Genomic DNA, 18,780 nt, shown 5'->3' with positions numbered 1-18,780 from the left:
AAGTCCTAATATTATATGATGCCTGGCTTGGAGACTGCTAAGCTAGTTTATACAGATGTGTGAGCTCTTCCCTTTAGTCCTGTTTGAACCCCTTATCGCCCAGGTGTGTGGCGTGGGTGGAGTGCTGTCAGCGCTCCTCTGCGTGTCAGCAGCTGCGCACTCACATGGCCCCTCTCCCCTAGGCGACCCGCCGGCCACCGGCACGGGGACTCTGCTGATCACCCTGGAGGACGTGAACGACAACGCGCCCTTCATCTACCCCACGGCGGCCGAGGTCTGCGACGACGCCAAAAACCTCAGCGTAGTCATTCTGGGAGCCTCGGATAAGGATCTGCACCCAAACACAGATCCTTTCAAATTTGAAATCTATAAGCAAGCTGTTCCTGATAAAGTATGGAAGGTCTCCAAGATCAACAGTAAGTCAGCCGGGCGTTCCACACTTATTCTTGTGGCTTTAGCCTAGAGGCTCTGGCTCAGTTTCTTTCCCAAAACTGTTCCTCCTTTCCTCTCTTTCGTGTGTTCTCAGATGGTTTATTTCAAGTTATTTATGCACTATAAATATTGATAATTTTCCCACCAGAAAATGAATACAGTATGTAAATATATTAAATATGAGTTCCTTATCATGCAAACATGAACGTTTTCTCTATTGCATCCTCTCTTATCTTTTCTATACCAGACACAGCATGATCTCTGCCCTGTATGGACTGTACACTCTATGATGTGTATAGTACATGCTGTGTACACTACAACTTACACTGTACACTATATAGCATACCCTGTACTATACGCCTTACTGGGCACTGTATGCTATCCACGCTGTATTGTACACTCTATACTATACACTATACTGCACACCGTCCACTCTATACTGTATATCAATATACCATACACTTTGTACTATATACTCTGTGCCTTATATCCTATATTGCACAGCCCTATACAGTACACACACCCAGTCTCCAGCTTTCAAGAGCCGGGGTCTCTGCTTCTCCCTAAGCATGTCTTGGCTCGGCTGTCTCTCCTCTCACGAATAACTGTACCTGACATTGACTTTTGCCAGCACCCTGGAGAGATGTTTCCTGGTGAACTTGCTTTTATAAAAGACTAAGGAGAAAAGGAGCACCGGTTCGGATCTCCAGCTTCCATTTTATGCTGCAGGTCTCCTCAAAACTGACTTAGTCTTTATTATGACCTTGGCCTTTACTTTCAACTTTGATATCTTCTTTCATCTATCCTGTCCCTAATTTACAAAAATAGCATGTATCACCTGCCTTATTAAGACTGAAACCCCAATATATTGAGTAATGAAGTACCTCTCTATCCACAACACCTCACCCACTTTCCTCCTTGCTAAGTTCACCTTGCCTGGAAATAAAGCCAAAAGCCAGGGCTCACGCCTTAGACATACACTCTGCCATCAACAATGAATGGCTCCTGCCACTGACCCAGTCAGGGCTCCCTCTTCTTATTTTAGTGGTAGAACTTTCGAGAGAGATGGGGAATTACCATTTCATTAAGTTCTGAATATGTATGGTACACTTGTGCATAAAATTTTCTATTAAAAATCTCATATGTATTGTGATGGCCTTATCTCACATCTCATTTTATTACTGCCTTTCTCCTGTTATTGATTATAGTTGCCTGTTTGTCTATTTTATTGCTTTCTAAAGAATGACTTTTGTTACACTGATTATGTTTAATTAAAACAGCTCTTCTCTTGTTTGAGGGGTTACTGTTTTGTTTGCTAGTGTTTGCAGCTGCAGCAGATTTGAACAATCATCACCAGATCTTTCCAACTGGAACTTTCTCATTCAAGAGTTTCTCCTCTACTTGAGGGAGAGGGGGGAATGTCCCATGAGTTAATCTGCCATTTCACTGGGGTAATTTTCTACCTTGGTTACATCGGCGCTGCCACCTAACCTTCTGGTTAGGATAATACTTCATCTGCTTTCCCTCCCTCTATTTATGTAATAGATAAAATGCCTTCTAACTTCTTTTTCTTGTCCCAAATTTTTTCCTCCAAATACTTAGCATTGTCTATGCCCAGAAAGGGGCAGTTTAAAACAAACAAACAAAAAAATCCTTAGTCATATGAAAAGGAATAGCCTGAGGCTAAATCAGGAGCCAGAGTGGCCACTCCTGAGGGCTGCCCAGAGGCCTGGATAAGGGCAGGTTTTCCCACCAACCGTGGGCTTACAGACCCCATCTCCACGTGTGGGCTGTGCGGTGGATTCCATTCAGATCCAGGGCTGTGGGCTCTGGACTGAGAAAGACAACAGAACCCATCCCCCTGGCAACACACAGGCTCAAGCCCACATAGAGAGTGAGAGGACTTTTTGGGGGGGATCCAAGAATGTATTTTGATTATTAAATTTGGATTCCTATACAAAAAATCTCTGAACTGGTAATTTTTTTTCTTCCAGTTTTTTTAAAGTATAATTGACAAATAAAAATCTACATATTAGAAGCCTACCCAACTGGCCAACCGGCCAAGTAGCTATGATACGCACTGCCCACCAGGGGGCAGACACTCAATGCAGGAGCTGCCACATTGCCTTCACTTGGCAGTGGTGGTTCTCCGGTGATGCACCTGAAACCAGAGAGGAGGGAGCCCAATTCCGGGGTGCGTCACCCAAGAACCGCCCTTCACAATCTGGAACCCCTCAGGAGAGGTCAGAGAGCTGGTCTCAGCCCAATCCCCACAGGCCAGACCGAGGGACCCCACCGGGGAACGAACCCATGTCCTGGGCCTCTGGTTGTACGTATTTAAAATGTACACTATGATCATTCAAGAATAGATTTTTACATTTTTCTTTCTAGATATCGAATATGCTCTTTGTGAACATTGCTTTTATTGGTATAATAAATTTGCACAAAGGGGTTCTTGCTACTCAGTCATTTCCCAAAAGTGGATCCCCTTGAAATTGATTATAATAACACTGAAATATAGACCTCCTTTCATGATGGAAACGTTCTACCTGGGCTGCCAGTGTGGTAGCCACCAGCCACGTGTGATTGCCAGGCACCTGAAGTGTGGCTGGTGCAATTGAACTGAATTGATATGTTTATCCAATGTTAATGAATTTAAATTTAAACGCCCGCCTGGTTAATAAACAAAATGCAATGCCTATTTCGCATGTTCTCACTCTTTTCTTGGAAAGGTCTGACCCTCTCTCACGAAGGCCCCTTCTCTTCACAGACACGCATGCCCTGGTAAGCCTTCTTCAAAACCTGAACAAAGCAAACTACCAGCTGCCCATCATGGTGACAGATTCAGGGAAACCGCCCATGACGAACGTCACAGACCTCAGGGTACAAGTGTGTTCCTGCAAGAATTCCAAAGTGGACTGCAACGCCGCAGGGGCCCTGCACTTCAGCCTGACCTCAGTCCTGCTCATCTCCCTCTTCAGTTTAGCTTGTAAGTCGGCCTAACTCCAGCGCGTGCATAATAATGAAAATGTAATCAAAGCCTTTTTCCCACGTATCTTCAAAAAAGTTATCCCCGAGGAAACATTTGTTTTAGTTGATGTCTGTTTAATAGAGGGTGTTACATGTAAAAGTGCTCCAAGTAATGTCGAAAGGCATCTTACCATCCCCCTTGCTACCCTGCAGGACAGGTGGTGATGCTGCCTGTTGATGCCCCTGAACTTGAGCTAATACCAATGCGTCTGGATTAGTTAACTGGTCCACCAGGGCCCTATTTCTCTCTACATTGTGCTGAATAATTTTTCTCAAGGTTGAATTAGATACTACAACTTTTTAAGATCATGAGAATTCATGGATGTCAGTGGGGCAGTAGGAAAAAAAGATAAATGTATAGTTCACACATTATTTACACATTATTTTCACTGCCTGGTGGTAATGACTATAATGTAATGAAGAATTATTTTAAACAAATAAATTATTATACCTAGTAATATAGATGTGAGCATAAAACAAATAGACATTTCCTACTTATGGGATACTAGTCCAGTTTTAATTTTAGCAATTATTTACATACTAGAGGTCCAGAGCATGGATTCGTGCATTGATGGGGGGCATGGCCTATGGGGATCAGCTCCCTGTGGCAGCACTGCTCATCCAGGTCAGCTGAGTGGTGTTCCCACTGTATTGAGCATCTGCCCCCTGGTGGTCAGTGCACATCATAGTGACTGGTCAACCAATTTTTCTGATCATTCTGCCATTAGGTCACTGGGCTTTTATATTTATACTAGAGGCCTGGTGCACGAAAATGCTCCCGCCACCGCCCCTGTACTCTCAGCCATCAGCCCGGCTTGTGGCTGAGCAGAGCTCCCCAGTGGGAGCTCATTGACCATCATGGGGCAGCTCCTGCACTGAACATATGCCCCCTGGTGGTCAGTGCACATCATAGCGATCAGTTGTTCCAGGTTGTTCCATTGTTAGGGTCAATTTGCATATTACCCTTATATATATAGGATAGATAGCTAATGCCATTCAAAAGCCTTTTGGCCCTCAGTATTTACATTTTGAGAAGGTTAGTAATGTAATTATAAATTAGGAAGTTGAAAAATTATTAGAAAAAATATAACAGAAGTTACTTTATCCTGATTACAGTGGCAAGTAGGGTCACAGGCAACACACATTCCAACATCAAAGGTTACTGTGTGTAAAGCTCTGTGCTGGGCCAGCGTCCTATGGGTAGAGCTAAGGAGGAAAAGACTTTATCATGAGAAATGTCTCATTGGATAGTTGAGACATTTCTTTAAGAAATGAAATATTGCAGATAAAGGTGTTCCTCTCTCCAGTTTTATTTATTATTCTCTCTCCCAAGAGACAATAGCTTCTATGAGTTAGGATGTGCCCAGACATGTTTTATACTTTTACTACACACACACACACACACACACACACACACACACACACCATGTATAGTTCTATTTTGTGCTGTTTGGAAAACTTTATGTAATTTGTATTATATTGAGCATGATGTTGTGCATCTTGCTTTTCTTCCTCTTCTCATTACATTTCCAAGATTCTTCTATGTTGTTCTAGTTCAGGGGTCAGCAAACATTTTCTGTAAAGGGCCAGGCAGCAAATATTCTGGGTTTTGTGGGCCATATCAGGTCTTCATTACATATTCTTTTTTATTGTAGGCGTGGGTTCTTTTGACATCATTCTTTTGTTTGATGCACTCTTTAATAGTGTGAAAAACATTCTTAGCTTGAAAAAACACACAAGCACGCCATGGCCCACCAGCCATAGTTCACCCTGCACTAGTTCATTCATTTTAACTGCTAGAGAGTATCCTGTCACATGACTATGGCTCAGATGCATTACAGTGTCCTGCTCTGACCAGGTCTTGCAGTAAATACTGGAATCTGTTTTCCGGGAGTTCTGACATGAGCTGTAGTGAGACTGTAAGACCAGTACTGGATTCCAGGAGGCACTGGAATTCACATATAGCAGAGTCTGGATAGAGAAATAAAAATGCTGCGTGCACATGTGTCCAAGCGTCTGTGTGTACTTGTGCACATGGTTTTCTCCTCCCCTTAAGTAATATTCAGATCCAAATAGACTAACATTAACTGAACACTAACATTAACCGATGTCCTATGGCTTTTCTCTCTGTTTACTTCATTGGCTTTGTGAATTTCTCCACTTTATAGATGAGAAAACTCAGAAAGGTCCCATGTGTGTAAGCAGGGAGACCAGCATTCACCATTAGAATGCCTCCCTCGTGGAAAAAGATAATAAAAACATTTCAGTTTATTATGATAGTGTAGATGGCTTTATTGCAGCTGAGAATTAATCTGAGAGATCTGCACTTCTCTCTTTGACATCCAGAAAATACAGGAAATAAAACTAATGACATTGAAAGTAATAAAAAATGTAAATGAAATTATTTTTACTGCCAATTTTGTTGTTTAAATTGCATGTTGATGACAGTGAGGGAATGCACCGTTCTCCCCTAGGGCCCTCCCAAGGTCCTCGGCAAGCTGGCGTCTCCGTTAGGCTGTGTCTGTGGGTTTTGTAGGGCTCTGTGTGGTGTGCACAGTCAACTTCAAGGAAGAAAACTGTCTTAAAACCTTTTAAACATTGTCTTGGGCTTACTGAACTAGCAGTAGCAAGCATATAGAAGGACAGATGAGATGAACCATATTAACAAGGACCAAAATTAAATGCCGGTGCCAGGGAAGGAGGGGGCACTGAATTATAACCTTAATCTAAGCCAAAAATAAATAAATATAACCTTTTACTTCTAATGCTTTTCATTTTTTAAATATATTTTTATTGATTTCAGAAAGGAAGAAAGAGGGAGAGAGAGATAAAAAACATCAGTGATGAGAGAGAACCATTGATCGGCTGCCTCCCGCACGTCCCCTACTAGGGATTGAGCCCACAACCCGGCCATGTGCCCTGACTGAGAATTGAACCAGAACTTCCTGGTTCATGGGTTGTTGCTCAACCACTGAACCACACCAGCCAGGTTCTAATTATTCACCCTTGAAGTGGACAGCTTGATGAACTTTAGTAACTACACAATTGTACACACCACAGGCAAAAAAGTTTCCTTGTGCCCCTTTGCTATTGATCCCCTTCCCTAATCCAGACCTTCGTTGATCTGCCTTCTCTAATTATAGTCTTATCTTCTCTACAAATTTCTATAATGGAATCACACCATCCATGTTGCTGAGAGTATCACTATTTTGTTTTTCTTTATTGTGAATGTGTTATGAGCAGCCACAGGAAACTCATAAACCAATAGGCATCTACCTCTTGTCCATGACCAAAAAGAATATCTAGGACAATCACCAATTTCTCATCTACCAAGTCATCTTGTTGATAAAATAGCCAGGCTCTGGGCTCAATGCAAGAGATAGGGCTCAATGGTAGCAGAGGTCATAGCTGCTGGTGGTCTGAAATGAGATGCTTGGCATCGAGCACTTTTGGAGGAGTCTGGATTTTTAAGACATAAACCAGCAGAACTATTCCTTCTCTCTTCAAATGCTATGCTTAAGAAATAAAATGTCCCGAGGTAGTGCAATGTCTATCAATGCGTTTATTACAGCCTGTCAGTCATGTATCTAGCATTCAGCTAACATGTTTTGAACCGAGTTGCCATATTCCTTGACTTAAACTCTGCATCTTTGCCATTCAGGTCTGTGAGAACTCCTGACATCTGACGCTTGACTACCAAGTTTCCATAGCAACAGGAAAAAAAATCCAAATCGGAAGATTGCCGTTTACAGCTTTCGAACTTCACAACTAGGCCTCAATTGCTCCAGATTTTCCTTTTCTTTGCCATTTCACTTAGTCTGTACTTCACCATTTTGACAGCATCTTCCTTTCTCCTTTGATTAATGGGATTCTCTGAATTTCCCCTGAATGTTTAAAGATCATGGCATATCACATGCCCTCCGGGAGCAGGAACAATGACTACTTTTTCTGATGTGTTGCCACATTGCTAGTCAGCAGTCCACACCTCCAGCTGTGTCTGTGGGTTAGTATCTGTATATGTAGGAGTATCTGTATGTGTACATACCAGTATTTATAGAGCGAGATGAGATAGGACAGCCCAGTTTTGATGTGTCATTCTCCCTTGAGAGGCTAAACAAAGAGGGATAGAGGCCGGCAGCTGACCCCCCAGAACCCCAGCAGCAAGCTGGGCACTAGCACAGACCAGAGCTGATGCTTCCCCACCATCCATTCTGTCTGGATGCTGCCACAACCAGCAGGCAGATGTGCAGAGCGGGAGAGATAGGCAGAGTCCTCTCTCTTCACCTGAGGGCTACACCCAGTTTTCATTGCCATCTTATGCCGCGATCCTGAGCGGAAGTGGTGAGGTGCAGAGCAGGAAATGTTACCATCAAATGCCATGCAAAGGGCTGAAATATTCGTCCCAGGCACCTGTCTGCATTTGTATGTGTCATAAACCCACAGTCCCCCACTGGACTTAGTTCTTATGGGGACACAGATCATGGCAGAGAACCCTCCCTCCTCGATACATGTACAATTCCAAGTGTCATCCTGGAGGTCACACATGCATATGAAGAGGCTGACAGATACCGCGTGTATACATATATACGCCCACATGTATAGACATACACTTACGCACATACACACCATTTGTTTCATATACACGCATTAAAATAGAGTAAATACAGGTAGTTTTAAAAGTACCCTTTTGTGTGAATCGACTACAGTTGTTTGCAAACCTAAAAAAAATAAAAAGACGTTCATTATGTTTGAAAAGTAATTGATTTTTATTCTGTGAGCATGTCAGCGTAAGAGGAAAGTTAGTGCTTGTACTAAGATTATCTTCTTGTCGAGAAACTGTAAATGAACCATCAAAGCTCACACCAAATTTTTCTATCAGATAAAACTAGTGACAGCCTGTGGCTTTTTACTAGCGCTCGCCACCAACTAGGGTAAGTGTCTTAGCACATTTTAATGCAGTTGCTTACTAAAGGTTTTAACCACACACGCACACACGCTTTCTTACGCCGTCTCTGTTGGCATCTGTGCTTTTCCATTCGCCTTCTGTAGGAAGTAGAAGTCATATGTTGTCTTTATTGTAGTAAGATTATACAGATAGAGTTCCATATATTGTATTTGTTTCAACAGTAAATCTTTTGGAGCATATAGAATGCAGAGATTTTTTTCTCCATTGAAATAAATGGGTATTGGTGGTTAAAACTGCTGGACAGTAGCTTTTCTCTGGTTTCTATGTTGTGTCTACTTACTGTCACTGATGCTGAGTCTTGTCTTAGTGCAAGTTCACGTTTTGGGTCTTTTGGGCTTCCTCGTAAGCTGAGTGAGTCCATGAAGCCACAATCACCCCTCACAGCTCGGGCCACCCCTCATCTTACTTCCCATAGTGAGCGATGTGAGCATTTCACAATCCACTGTGAAGATGATTGCGCATACTTACAGAGGAGCAAGATCACCCTCAACTTGATGATGCGTGACCCACAGTCACAAACATCTGCCTACAGTCACAGGATGTGGGTGTTTTTCCTCTGGAACAGTTCCTGTTGCTCAATCAAGAGATGCCACACCCCAATTATGACCTATCAGTTCACCACGAGTGCACCTGCAGGCTCAGGGTGGGGGATGTACATTCACACTTGATGGGACTTCCTCTTCTGGCTTAGAGGGCGCAGTCTCTTCCTCCCTGTTGGACTCACTCCCTTCTTCCCTGGAGGCAGCGGGATAATGGACACCCGGAACAAACTGAGGACCGACCTCAGATGGCCAGGTGCTTGGCAGCCTGACCCTGAGGCTAACTGAGAATCCGAAAGCTCACCTCCTGCATGAGCCTGGGCCGGCCCCAGGGGGAAATACCAAGTCCAATGACCCACTCACTCAAGCAAGTAAGTGAGGCCTCCTCTTTTCTCTCAAGCCAGGAGGCTCTCCTGTATTTTGCAAATGAGTATTTTTCTCTTGAAAAGGAGAAATCAAGCCAGTGGCTTAACTAAGCTTAGAACAGGGAAAAATAGGAGTGAAGTGCATACTTCATTAACAAGTCCAATATGCCCTAGTTGTCCTCTATTTAAGTACACTCCTTGTCCCTAGAGTTCTTACCAGGACAGAGATATTTCTGTTATCTTTTTAATCCTTCTACACACACAAAAAAAAAAAGACCAAGTCTTAGAAGCCAAAGTGTAGCATGTCCTAAATTATAGCATGTTTTTTAACTTGCTAGGATGCATTTGCCTTGTTTACTGGAAGTAAAAGTATATTGCAAATATTATGTCATTATTATCAGTGCATTTTATTGTAGTCCAAGTTATTGGAAAAAGAAAGTCAAGTAAAAGCCAGAAATTGCTTTTCCTGATGACTGAGCATGAGATGAAGGCTTTGTTTCCATTGAGTGAACGGTCACTGCTTTTTAAACACATCAACCACCTTAGTTCATTAAAAATGACATTTCTCCCATTTTACATATGACAAATGATTTCATGTGTATGTTTTAACAAGAACATGCAAACATTTTACAATTTTGATAAAAGTTACCTCAGTGCTGCCAGCTCTCTCCATAGATCATTTCAGGAGGATGTTACTGCATGACTCTCAGCCAACACCAGCAGATTTGATCGTCCTCACAAAATAAATCCAGCTACATTTCATGGTAGGTAGCAAATAGGACTTTGATTCTTAAAGAACATTTTTAGAGATTTTGATAACTTATCCCAGAATTTCAAAATGTCATTTGAAACCTTCTGTTCAATGAACTAACCACCTACTATCAAACTCTTGAAGTAGATCAGATTGCATTTCATCCAAAATAAATGCATCGGGTCTCGATCTAAAGACCTGGCCACTAAAAAAGTATTAACCCGACTCTGCGTGGTGCTGGGTTTAGAGCAGCTGTACCAACACACAGACTATCCAGGTGACTTTGAGTCTACAGTCCTTCTGGCGTGTACGAACAAGGTACCAAAATGCAGTTAATGGTGATGGTAATGATGATGATGATAGTTTACATTTATTAATTAATGTGCTTATTATTTTTATTTATTAATTGCTTGATATGTTGCCCACACTATGCAAAATCCTTTATAACTGTTAACTCATTGAATCTTTACAACAGCATATGAGGCAAGTGTTATTTCCTCGGCTCAGAACAGGGCTGGCTCCCAGCAAGTGCAACTAGACACAGGACGAATTGAAGTTCTCTGAGGCTCGGTGATGATCATTCCTTCTCTGCCCACACAAGGCAAACACAGAACATCTCACCGCAGTGTAGACACACGTGTACACGAAGGTCTGGGAAAGCAGGAGCGTGGAGAGAATGGCCCAGCTGAACCAAAGCACAATTAGGAAAGTACCACATTAAACTCATGTAAAACCAAGCCGTCTTGAAAGGGGAAAAGAGAATTACTTCACTTACACAATTAGTCTAGAAAGAGCTATTTAAAAAATGCTAAGAGAAGATATGACACTTAAAGGTTTAATACGAGGGTTGTTCCAAACCAACGTTTGAAAGGTTAATTACTAGCGCCTTACACATAATACAGTAGTTTTGTTAATGGAACAATATTCAGTGAGGGCCCGGGTGTCAGCCCTACAAAGTAAGTATATCAGCCGTGACTATAAGTTAGTGAAGCTTCTGGGTACGGCAGCTGTTTAAACGACCTCGGTCTCCACGCAGAGAGTCTGCTGTCTTTCTAAGTGCCAAAAAAAGTACCCACTAAAAAACGTCTCAAGTTTGCCTGCTGTTTGTGTAAAGAAAAATTTTATTTGGATAAAAAGCCTTCAAGTCTCCTGCCAGAAACACACATACACACACACCTCCAGGTCTTATTCTAGCCATAAGTCAGATGTGGCTAGAAATCGGGGTGTGGGTGTCCAGACTTCTATGCTGGTTGTAATAGCCCCAGTATTTGGGGTCCAACGTGAAAAGGCCTGAAATCCCGCCCAGTATTGACTACTCACTAGCTAAATGACTTTGGAGCTTCATGTCAACACTTTATAAAACACCAAGTATGAAACAAATTTAAAGTGGTATGACTTTACCAACTGGTTGAATTGTGTGTTCTCCCCGCCCCACCCCACCCCCAAAAAAAGACATGTTGAAGTCCTAATCCCCAGAACTTCAGAAGGTGGTCTTCTTTGGAAACAGGATCTTTGCAGATAGAATTAGTTTGGATAAGGTCATACTGCAGAGGAGTAGGCCCCTATTCCATAAGAAGAATAGAGAAACACACACACAAGTTGAAGGCCATGGGAAGACAGAAGTGAAGATTGGAGTGATATAAACTGAGGAACATCTACAAGCTATGGAACATCTACAATGCTAAGGAACATCAAGAATTACCAGCAGTTAACCAGAAATTGAGATAGAGGCACAGAACAGATTCTCAGGAGGAACTAACCCGAGAATCTAATCCTCAAAAGGAACTAACCCTGCTGACAAGTTGATGTCAGATTTCTGGCCTCCAAAGCTGTGAGGTAATAAATTTCTGTTGTTTTAAGCTGCCTGGTTTGTGCTGCTTTGTTACAGCAGCCCTAGGAAACTCATACATTATCCTTCAATCTCAATATGTCCAGAGCAAAATTCTCAAGAAATGGCCCAAAGGAAAACAGATTCATCCATGAAGAGCAAGTGAGCAGAACCCTGGGCAATGTCTCTGGATCTTCTGAAGCCAGTAGTTCTCCACTGAGAGTGGTCCCCCCACCCCACCACCCCAGGAGACACTTGACCATGTCTGGAGGTATTTATGGTTGTCATGGCTGAGTGGGGGATGCTACTGGCATCTACTGGGTGGAAGTCAGAGAAGCTACTCAACATCCTACAATGCCCAGGGCACACACCACACTCCCCAGAACAACAAAGAATTAGCTGACCCAAAATGCCAGTGGTGCTGCTGGTGAGCAACCCTACTCTAAAACCAGACGACGCAGAGAATTCTAGAAGGATAGAAAAATGAGATGGCAGAGTCAGAAAGTCCTGGGATCAAGTCCTGTCTCTTACTCCCTACTTTTACTGCCTGGTTTAAGAGTCAGTCCCTTTGTGTCAGTTTTCTCAAAATGTAAAATGGTGATAATTATACCACAGGTTCCTGAGCATTAAAACACTGAGAGATGTTTAACTAACCAAATACCAGTTAACAATAACTCATTATAAAGAGTTTCACCCCTTTGGCACAGGAAGGAAGGTGGAGTGGGGGTGCAGGGAGGAAGGGGGAATTGTTGTTGGGGACAGGAAGTGAAATTGGGTGAAAAGAGTTGAGTCTTGTGCCCTCCATGACCAACCCCCCAGGTTTGTTACAGACACAGGTGGGTTCCCTTACAGCCTCTCTGCAGCTAAAAGCAAGCTGGAACTGAGCCCCGATTCAGTCCTTAAATGAGATAATGAATGTGAACGATCTGGGACATGCCAGGCCTTCCCTCAAAGACTCTCCTATCTCTTGCTAATGAGACCAAATCCAAGACCACCTGTGGGGCTGGAACATGAGCCCCCTCTCAGCAGCATCCCCTCCTTAGACAACCAAATCCAGCCTCCCTCCTTGACCCACAGAAACCCTCCCTACTCAACACCATGGAGCATCATATTGAATGAAAGAAGCCAGGCACTGAGAAGGCCTTACTGTCTGATTCCATTTAAATGAAGCTGAAACAGGCCAACAACCAATTGTGTTAAAAGTCACACGCCGGCCCTAGCCAGCTTGGCTCAGTGGATAGAGCTTTGGCCTGCACACTGAAGGATCCCAGGTTCGATTCCAGCCAAGGGCACATGCCAGGTTGTGGGCTCAGTCCCCAGTGGAAGGCATGCAGAAGGCAGCCGATCCATGATTCTCTCTCATTAATGTTTCTATTTCTCTCTCCCTCTCCCTTCCTCTCTGAAATCAATAATATATATTCAATATATACATATATATATATATATATATATATATATATATATATATATTTTTTTTTTTTTTTTAAATAAAGGTCACATGCCCGTTACTCTCATGGGTGGGTGGGTAGGGTGAAAGGAAAGGCATTGAAGGGCTTCCAGGAGCTGGTCATGTTTCTTGACTTGGGGCGGTTGCAAGAATGTGGACTTTATGAAAAGTACTTTAGGATTTTTTCCACCATCCAGAACGCATTTTGTAATTAAGTTAAAAGCTAAAAGCTTTAACTGCCCCACTGCTCCAGCACCTCCACTCAACCCTCAAGGAGAGAAGGAAGACCACTGAGATGGAGAGTGTAACCAGACCCTCAACTGGGCAGCCGAGCCCAACCAAGACGCTAGCACCCCGCAGGCCTGAGACCTCAGTTTCCCCTCCAGGTGTTTGTGGGGTTTTGTTGGCGGGGAGGCAGCTGCACGGGCCCGGGCTTGGCACCTCGCAGGCGCCTGGCAAGTGTGTCCCGACTGGGCTGAAGAAAACCAGTGTGGCCTTTAACGAAGGACAGCCTGGGAAGAGGTCAAGGCCACCCCTTCCTTTAAAAAAAAAAAAAATTTTAATTAAAGAATGGTTAAATAACTTAAGGTATAGTTATAGTTTTATAGTTAAAAACAGGTTTTGATATGAAAATATGTTCATGATATATTATATTAAGTGAAGGGATATTTTCTATAATTATGTAAGTACATATGTATATAAAAAAAAGTTTCAAAAACATATACCAAAAAAAAAAGGCCAACCCTTCCACCGTTCACCCCACTGCGGTGTTACCCTTTTTTCCACCCAGGGCGTGGCTGGGGGCGTGGCTGTGGCGAGCGGTGGGGGCGGGGGAAGTGCTGGTGGGCGTGGTTAGGGCCTACGGGAAGGGGCGGGGCCTCGCTCAGAGAGAGGCTCGAGACTGCAGGCCTTCCCGGCGCGTGACGCCAACTACAGCTCCCACAATCCCCCGCGGTCGCGCGAAGGCCTCTGTCGTCGCGAGAAGAAGCCGCTGGGGGCGTCGGCTCGGATAAACGGAAGTGTCGGTGACGGTCTGAGATATCACCGCCAAGCTGGGAACCGGGGAGATGGCCGAGACTGACCCCAAGACCGTGCAGGATCTCACCTCCGTGGTAAGGGGCGTCCGTGCGGGCCCGAGGCCGACGCTTCCGGGGCGGCGCCAGCAAGGCCCGCGGACCCAGTCGTCCTCTCTCCGGCCGCGCGGGTCCCGGCCTCTGGTGTTTGCCGAGGCTTCGCCCGCGGAGGCCGCTGGCCGCCGTGACCCGCGAGGGGCCTCTAGGTGGGAGCCTCTGCACCTGCTGAGGTCCCCAGATCCGACACTCCCCCCCTCACCTGTCCCTGAACCGCACCCTGGCGTGACCCCCTGGTCCCCGCCACTTCAGTCCCGCCCCGCACCCCTCAGCTCTCCACGCAGCCCGCCCTTCACCGCCTCCTCACACCCCAAAGCCTCCAAGCCCTCAAAACTGCCCAAAGACCCAACAGATTTTGAACGGCAGCGGGGCCCAAACAGGGAGGGGCTTCACGGCGCCCCGGTATAATTTGACAGGGAAAACGGAACCCCGGGAGGGGAAATCCTCGCCAAAGGCCTCTGAGCTGTCAGAAGCTACATTGGGGCTAGGACCGGGGTTCCCATCCTCTCCCGTGACGGTGGCCCCAGGTAAGCGTGGGGTGGTTTGTTTTGTTGCTTCACAGGTGCAGACACTCCTGCAACAGATGCAAGATAAATTTCAGACCATGTCCGACCAGATCATTGGAAGAAATATCCTTTATATCTGGAGTCAGCCTCCTGTGGGTGTTTGGATCCTATTTTCTCAGGATATAACTGTCAGGCCAACTTCATTTTTACTGAGCTCGGGTGTACTCTTCTTGAGAAGTACGGTGTGAGAGCTGGGAGTGCAACTGAGCTGGACCCCAGCCTCAGGGAACTGACAGGCCACCATAGTTAGTGTCTAATGTGATTTGGCTGGTGACTGAGCTAAACGTTTGTGTGTCTTTCCCCTGATCTTCTCCGTAACCTGGAAAAATAAAACAACTTGCCCAGATACCATAACTGGAAAAGGGGAGGGCTGGCATTTGTTCCTTCCCCCAGTTCCCTTACTCTTTTTTTTTTTTTTAATCTATTTTATTGATTTTTTACAGAGAGGAAGAGAGGGACAGAAAGTCAGAAACATCAGTGAGAGAGAAACATCGATCAGCTGCCTCCCGCACACTCCCCACTGGGGATGAGCCCACAACCAAGGTACATGCCCTTGACTGGAATCAAACCCAGGACCCTTTAGTCTGCAAGCCAATGCTCTGTCCACTGAGCCAAACCGATTTCGGCTGTTCCCTGTACTCTTAACTACCAGATTAGTCTTAATGACGGAAATATATTCTGAGAACTGTGTCCTTAGGTGGTGTCATCCTGCAAACATACTAGAGTGAACTTACAGAAACCTCGTGGTGCGGCCGACTACACACCTAGGCCGAATGTGGTGTACCACCCTCTGGTGTACCACCCTCTGGTGTACCACCCTCTGGTGTACCACCCTCGTGTCTTTGGTCCGCTGTTGACGGAAATGTTGTGATTCAAAGTGACTGCAAATGTTGTTATGCAACATGACTGGAAATGTTACGCAGTCGGAAAACCTATTTTATTAGGACAATTGTGTTTAAGGCCATAGTCTATAGGGCCCTGGAGGAAAAGGTTAACAATGGGGGGTGTTGGTGTGCTTTGTCTTTAACTTCACCACTCGATGACATGAGTAGTCGCATTGATGACCTGGAGAAAAACATCGCAGACCTCATGACACAGGCTGGCGTGGAAGAACTGGAAGGGGAAAACAAGATACCTGCTACACAAAAGAGTTGAAGGTGAGGGAAGGAGCAGTATAAGGATGGTGTATGTCACCATCATTTTGATGTAGTCTTCTTCCCAGTTTTTATTTATTAGACCTATGTCCTCAGTGACTAAGACCATTGACTAACGGTAAATGGCCATGGTATATATCATTACATTTCAAAACAAAGAAATGTGTTTTGTTAAATTTTATTACTGGAAGATTTTTTTTTAACGTTCTTTATTTTGTTTTATTCAAAAAAAGAACTCAAGTATCCACATTGCCACCTTCATAAATGCCTTAAATTCTAAGGATTCTTTTGGGAATACTTACTTTCTCAATTAGTGCCAGGACAGTAACTGGTTATGACTTAGATGAACTAGATTATGGCCACATTAAGCCTTCGCCCTAGAGTTTATTTAAATTTTCACTTCATAATTTTACACATCAGAGGCAAGACTAATAATCAAAAATACCGAGATAGCATGATAGCCAGTCAGCTACACAGTTGGCTGCCTTATTCTCACAATGGGTTTCTTCATTATAATCCTTCCTGAGGGTGATGTGACCTTGTTGCAACCCAAAAAGAATTTTAAACCCCATTTCCTCACATCCCATTTTTAGCATTTTCTCTATAAAAATAAAGTTCTCAGAATTTTTAGATAACTATAGTGCCAAACAGAATAATACAGTAAAAGACATCAAATTTCTTCCTTTTTTTTTTTTTTTTTTTTTTTTTTACTTTCTGGTGTGTCCTAACTGGACCAAATTATAAGTTACTGTGAAATACAAATTGCTTTGAACTACAAGAAAAATAGATTGGGTTGATTCTCTGCGTGAGTAAATCACATAATGTTTTTGTGTGGGTTGTCATCTTTATTCCTGTATAAAAATAATTTAGAAAATGTCCTGCCAGTCTTAGAAGCTTCTCATATCTCAAAAGTCCCATCAAATGAATGAGAACATCCTCTTGAGGATTGAAGACTGAGTTACAGAGATGATAACAAAGAAAGGAGTGGGAGGAGGAAATGGATTCAGAAGTTTCCTTAATAAAGATTTCCAACTAAATGTATTGTATTGCTGTCAGAATATCATGCACAAAAAATAAGTTGAGCTCATTAGAGGGTTCGGAAAGAATTTTTAGTTGGTAATTCTAACTATCATTTTTATTTGTAATTATTTAATGAATAACATGCTGATGGTTTTTCCTTTCTCAATAGGTTGCTAATTTGCACTGGAATCTGGAACATTGTTTTTATAAGCCAAGAGAAGACCAGATGGCTTTTTGCAACTAATTGCTATGTGTAGACAGGGTTTATGTTGTAAAGCGTGCATTCTTCTTATCACTTACTATATATTTAGTCCGTAGAGTGGTCCCCCTCCCCCATTTCTTGAACATGATAACTTCACACCTCAGATCTTGGTCAGTTGTGCTATTAAATATTAAACACTAAAACTTTGGCGGTTCTTCCATAAAATTGTCAAATTTTTTAGTGTATTTTTGTGAAGTCATTTTTTTCTATCATTCCTTTTGTAGTAGTTGCTGTTTGATAAAAGTTGCTGTGTAATTTTTTTCTATTAGACATATAGTAAGTTATTCCTTTATAGTTAGACTTTGTAAAGTAAGACATTTATAGAGTTTGGGGTTCTTTGACTTTCAACAGTGTGATGAACTAACACCAAATAATGTGTTGGTAATACTTTTCCAGTAGTTGAGAACATTTAAAAATTGTTTATTCAGAAATACCTGGCACTACTTGTTGCCAAAACTCAGACTTGAACCATGATTTTGTCTAAGTCTTTGAGGTCAGATGCTGAAGTAATGAATAGTAACCACTGCCACTTTAGCGTGAGAATTTTTAAATATGGAAAATGATAGAATTGCCTAATGTAATGAGGCATTCATTAGTTAGAGTTCTGCATGAGATTTGAATACTTGAGTAGGACCTTACATTGTTCATCTACAATAGTTACCCTACAAAATGTGGCAGGATTTTAAAACTCAGTTGCTCCATCTTTTCTGTGAATTACTGATTGGAAAAAAGGAACAGAAAAGGAAAAGAGACTATGCTAGTTGCTTCACTAGAAAATAATAAGAGACTTGTGATAGGCTCAAGTTTTTTAAGAAATACTGTTTCTTTAAACTACTACTTACCTAAACTGCAGAGTAATGGTTTTATTATTCATGATAGAAGACAGAGATAACTCTTGCAACTCAAAACTGTAGTGTTGGGAATGCTAAGCCTAAAGGCCAGAGATCCATGTGATTGTCACAGCAAAGTGTTCATAGAAAAAAAGTGAAAAATGGACTTTTTCGGTGACTGTTAGATTTGCGCTTAATGATTTTTGTTTCCTATATCACCAGATTCGATTGTATTGCAAATATATAATAATATTAAATAATTTTTCCTATTTATAAATTATATGGAAAACACAAAGGAGTAAATTTCTTTTGTGATAAAATGAGCTAAATCTGTTCATTGCCCAGTGCAGAAACTCCTTTGATGTGCTGCAGGTTTAGCCCAGCAAGCCCCAGAGCCTGCTGCTCTCCAGCCAATCAGATGGAACCTGTGTGCAAGGTGTTTTCAAGCCTAGTCAACAGC

The 18,780-nt window shown here is 43.0% G+C and overlaps 2 protein-coding genes across 2 annotated transcripts in view; both read left to right on the top strand.

The window, feature by feature from the left end:
* CDH13 (cadherin 13) overlaps positions 1 to 8,671 on the top strand; it is a 1,012,190-nt gene extending 1,003,519 nt beyond the window's left edge. Inside the window, exons 12-14 of the mRNA XM_036440234.2 lie at positions 183 to 416; positions 3,203 to 3,421; positions 7,124 to 8,671. Coding sequence (XP_036296127.1) covers positions 183 to 416; positions 3,203 to 3,421; positions 7,124 to 7,131 — 461 coding nt within the window. The 3' untranslated portion in view covers positions 7,132 to 8,671. The remainder of the gene's footprint in view (positions 1 to 182; positions 417 to 3,202; positions 3,422 to 7,123) is intronic.
* A 5,639-nt stretch (positions 8,672 to 14,310) lies between these two features.
* HSBP1 (heat shock factor binding protein 1) lies at positions 14,311 to 17,249 on the top strand. Its single transcript, XM_045582653.1, has 4 exons — positions 14,311 to 14,470; positions 15,051 to 15,117; positions 16,091 to 16,211; positions 17,070 to 17,249. Exons 1-3 carry the CDS (start codon positions 14,426 to 14,428, stop codon positions 16,207 to 16,209), a joined length of 231 nt encoding a protein of 76 aa, XP_045438609.1. The 5' UTR covers positions 14,311 to 14,425; the 3' UTR covers positions 16,210 to 16,211; positions 17,070 to 17,249.
* The last annotated feature ends 1,531 nt before the right edge of the window (positions 17,250 to 18,780 follow it).

This window comes from Pipistrellus kuhlii, unplaced genomic scaffold, assembly GCF_014108245.1.
Source record: "Pipistrellus kuhlii isolate mPipKuh1 unplaced genomic scaffold, mPipKuh1.p scaffold_m20_p_17, whole genome shotgun sequence".
Classification (NCBI taxonomy): domain Eukaryota; kingdom Metazoa; phylum Chordata; class Mammalia; order Chiroptera; family Vespertilionidae; genus Pipistrellus; species Pipistrellus kuhlii.
This window is presented reverse-complemented; position numbering and strand designations above follow the sequence as displayed.

Excerpts from the sequence above, each read along its gene's own strand:
- HSBP1 (XM_045582653.1), top strand. The coding sequence starts at position 14,426 with ATGGCCGAGACTGACCCCAAGACCGTGCAGGATCTCACCTCCGTG. Across the intron at positions 14,471-15,050 it reads TGCAGGATCTCACCTCCGTG|GTGCAGACACTCCTGCAACA; the intron begins GTAAGGGGCGTC and ends GTTGCTTCACAG. Across the intron at positions 15,118-16,090 it reads CGACCAGATCATTGGAAGAA|TCGATGACATGAGTAGTCGC; the intron begins ATATCCTTTATA and ends TAACTTCACCAC.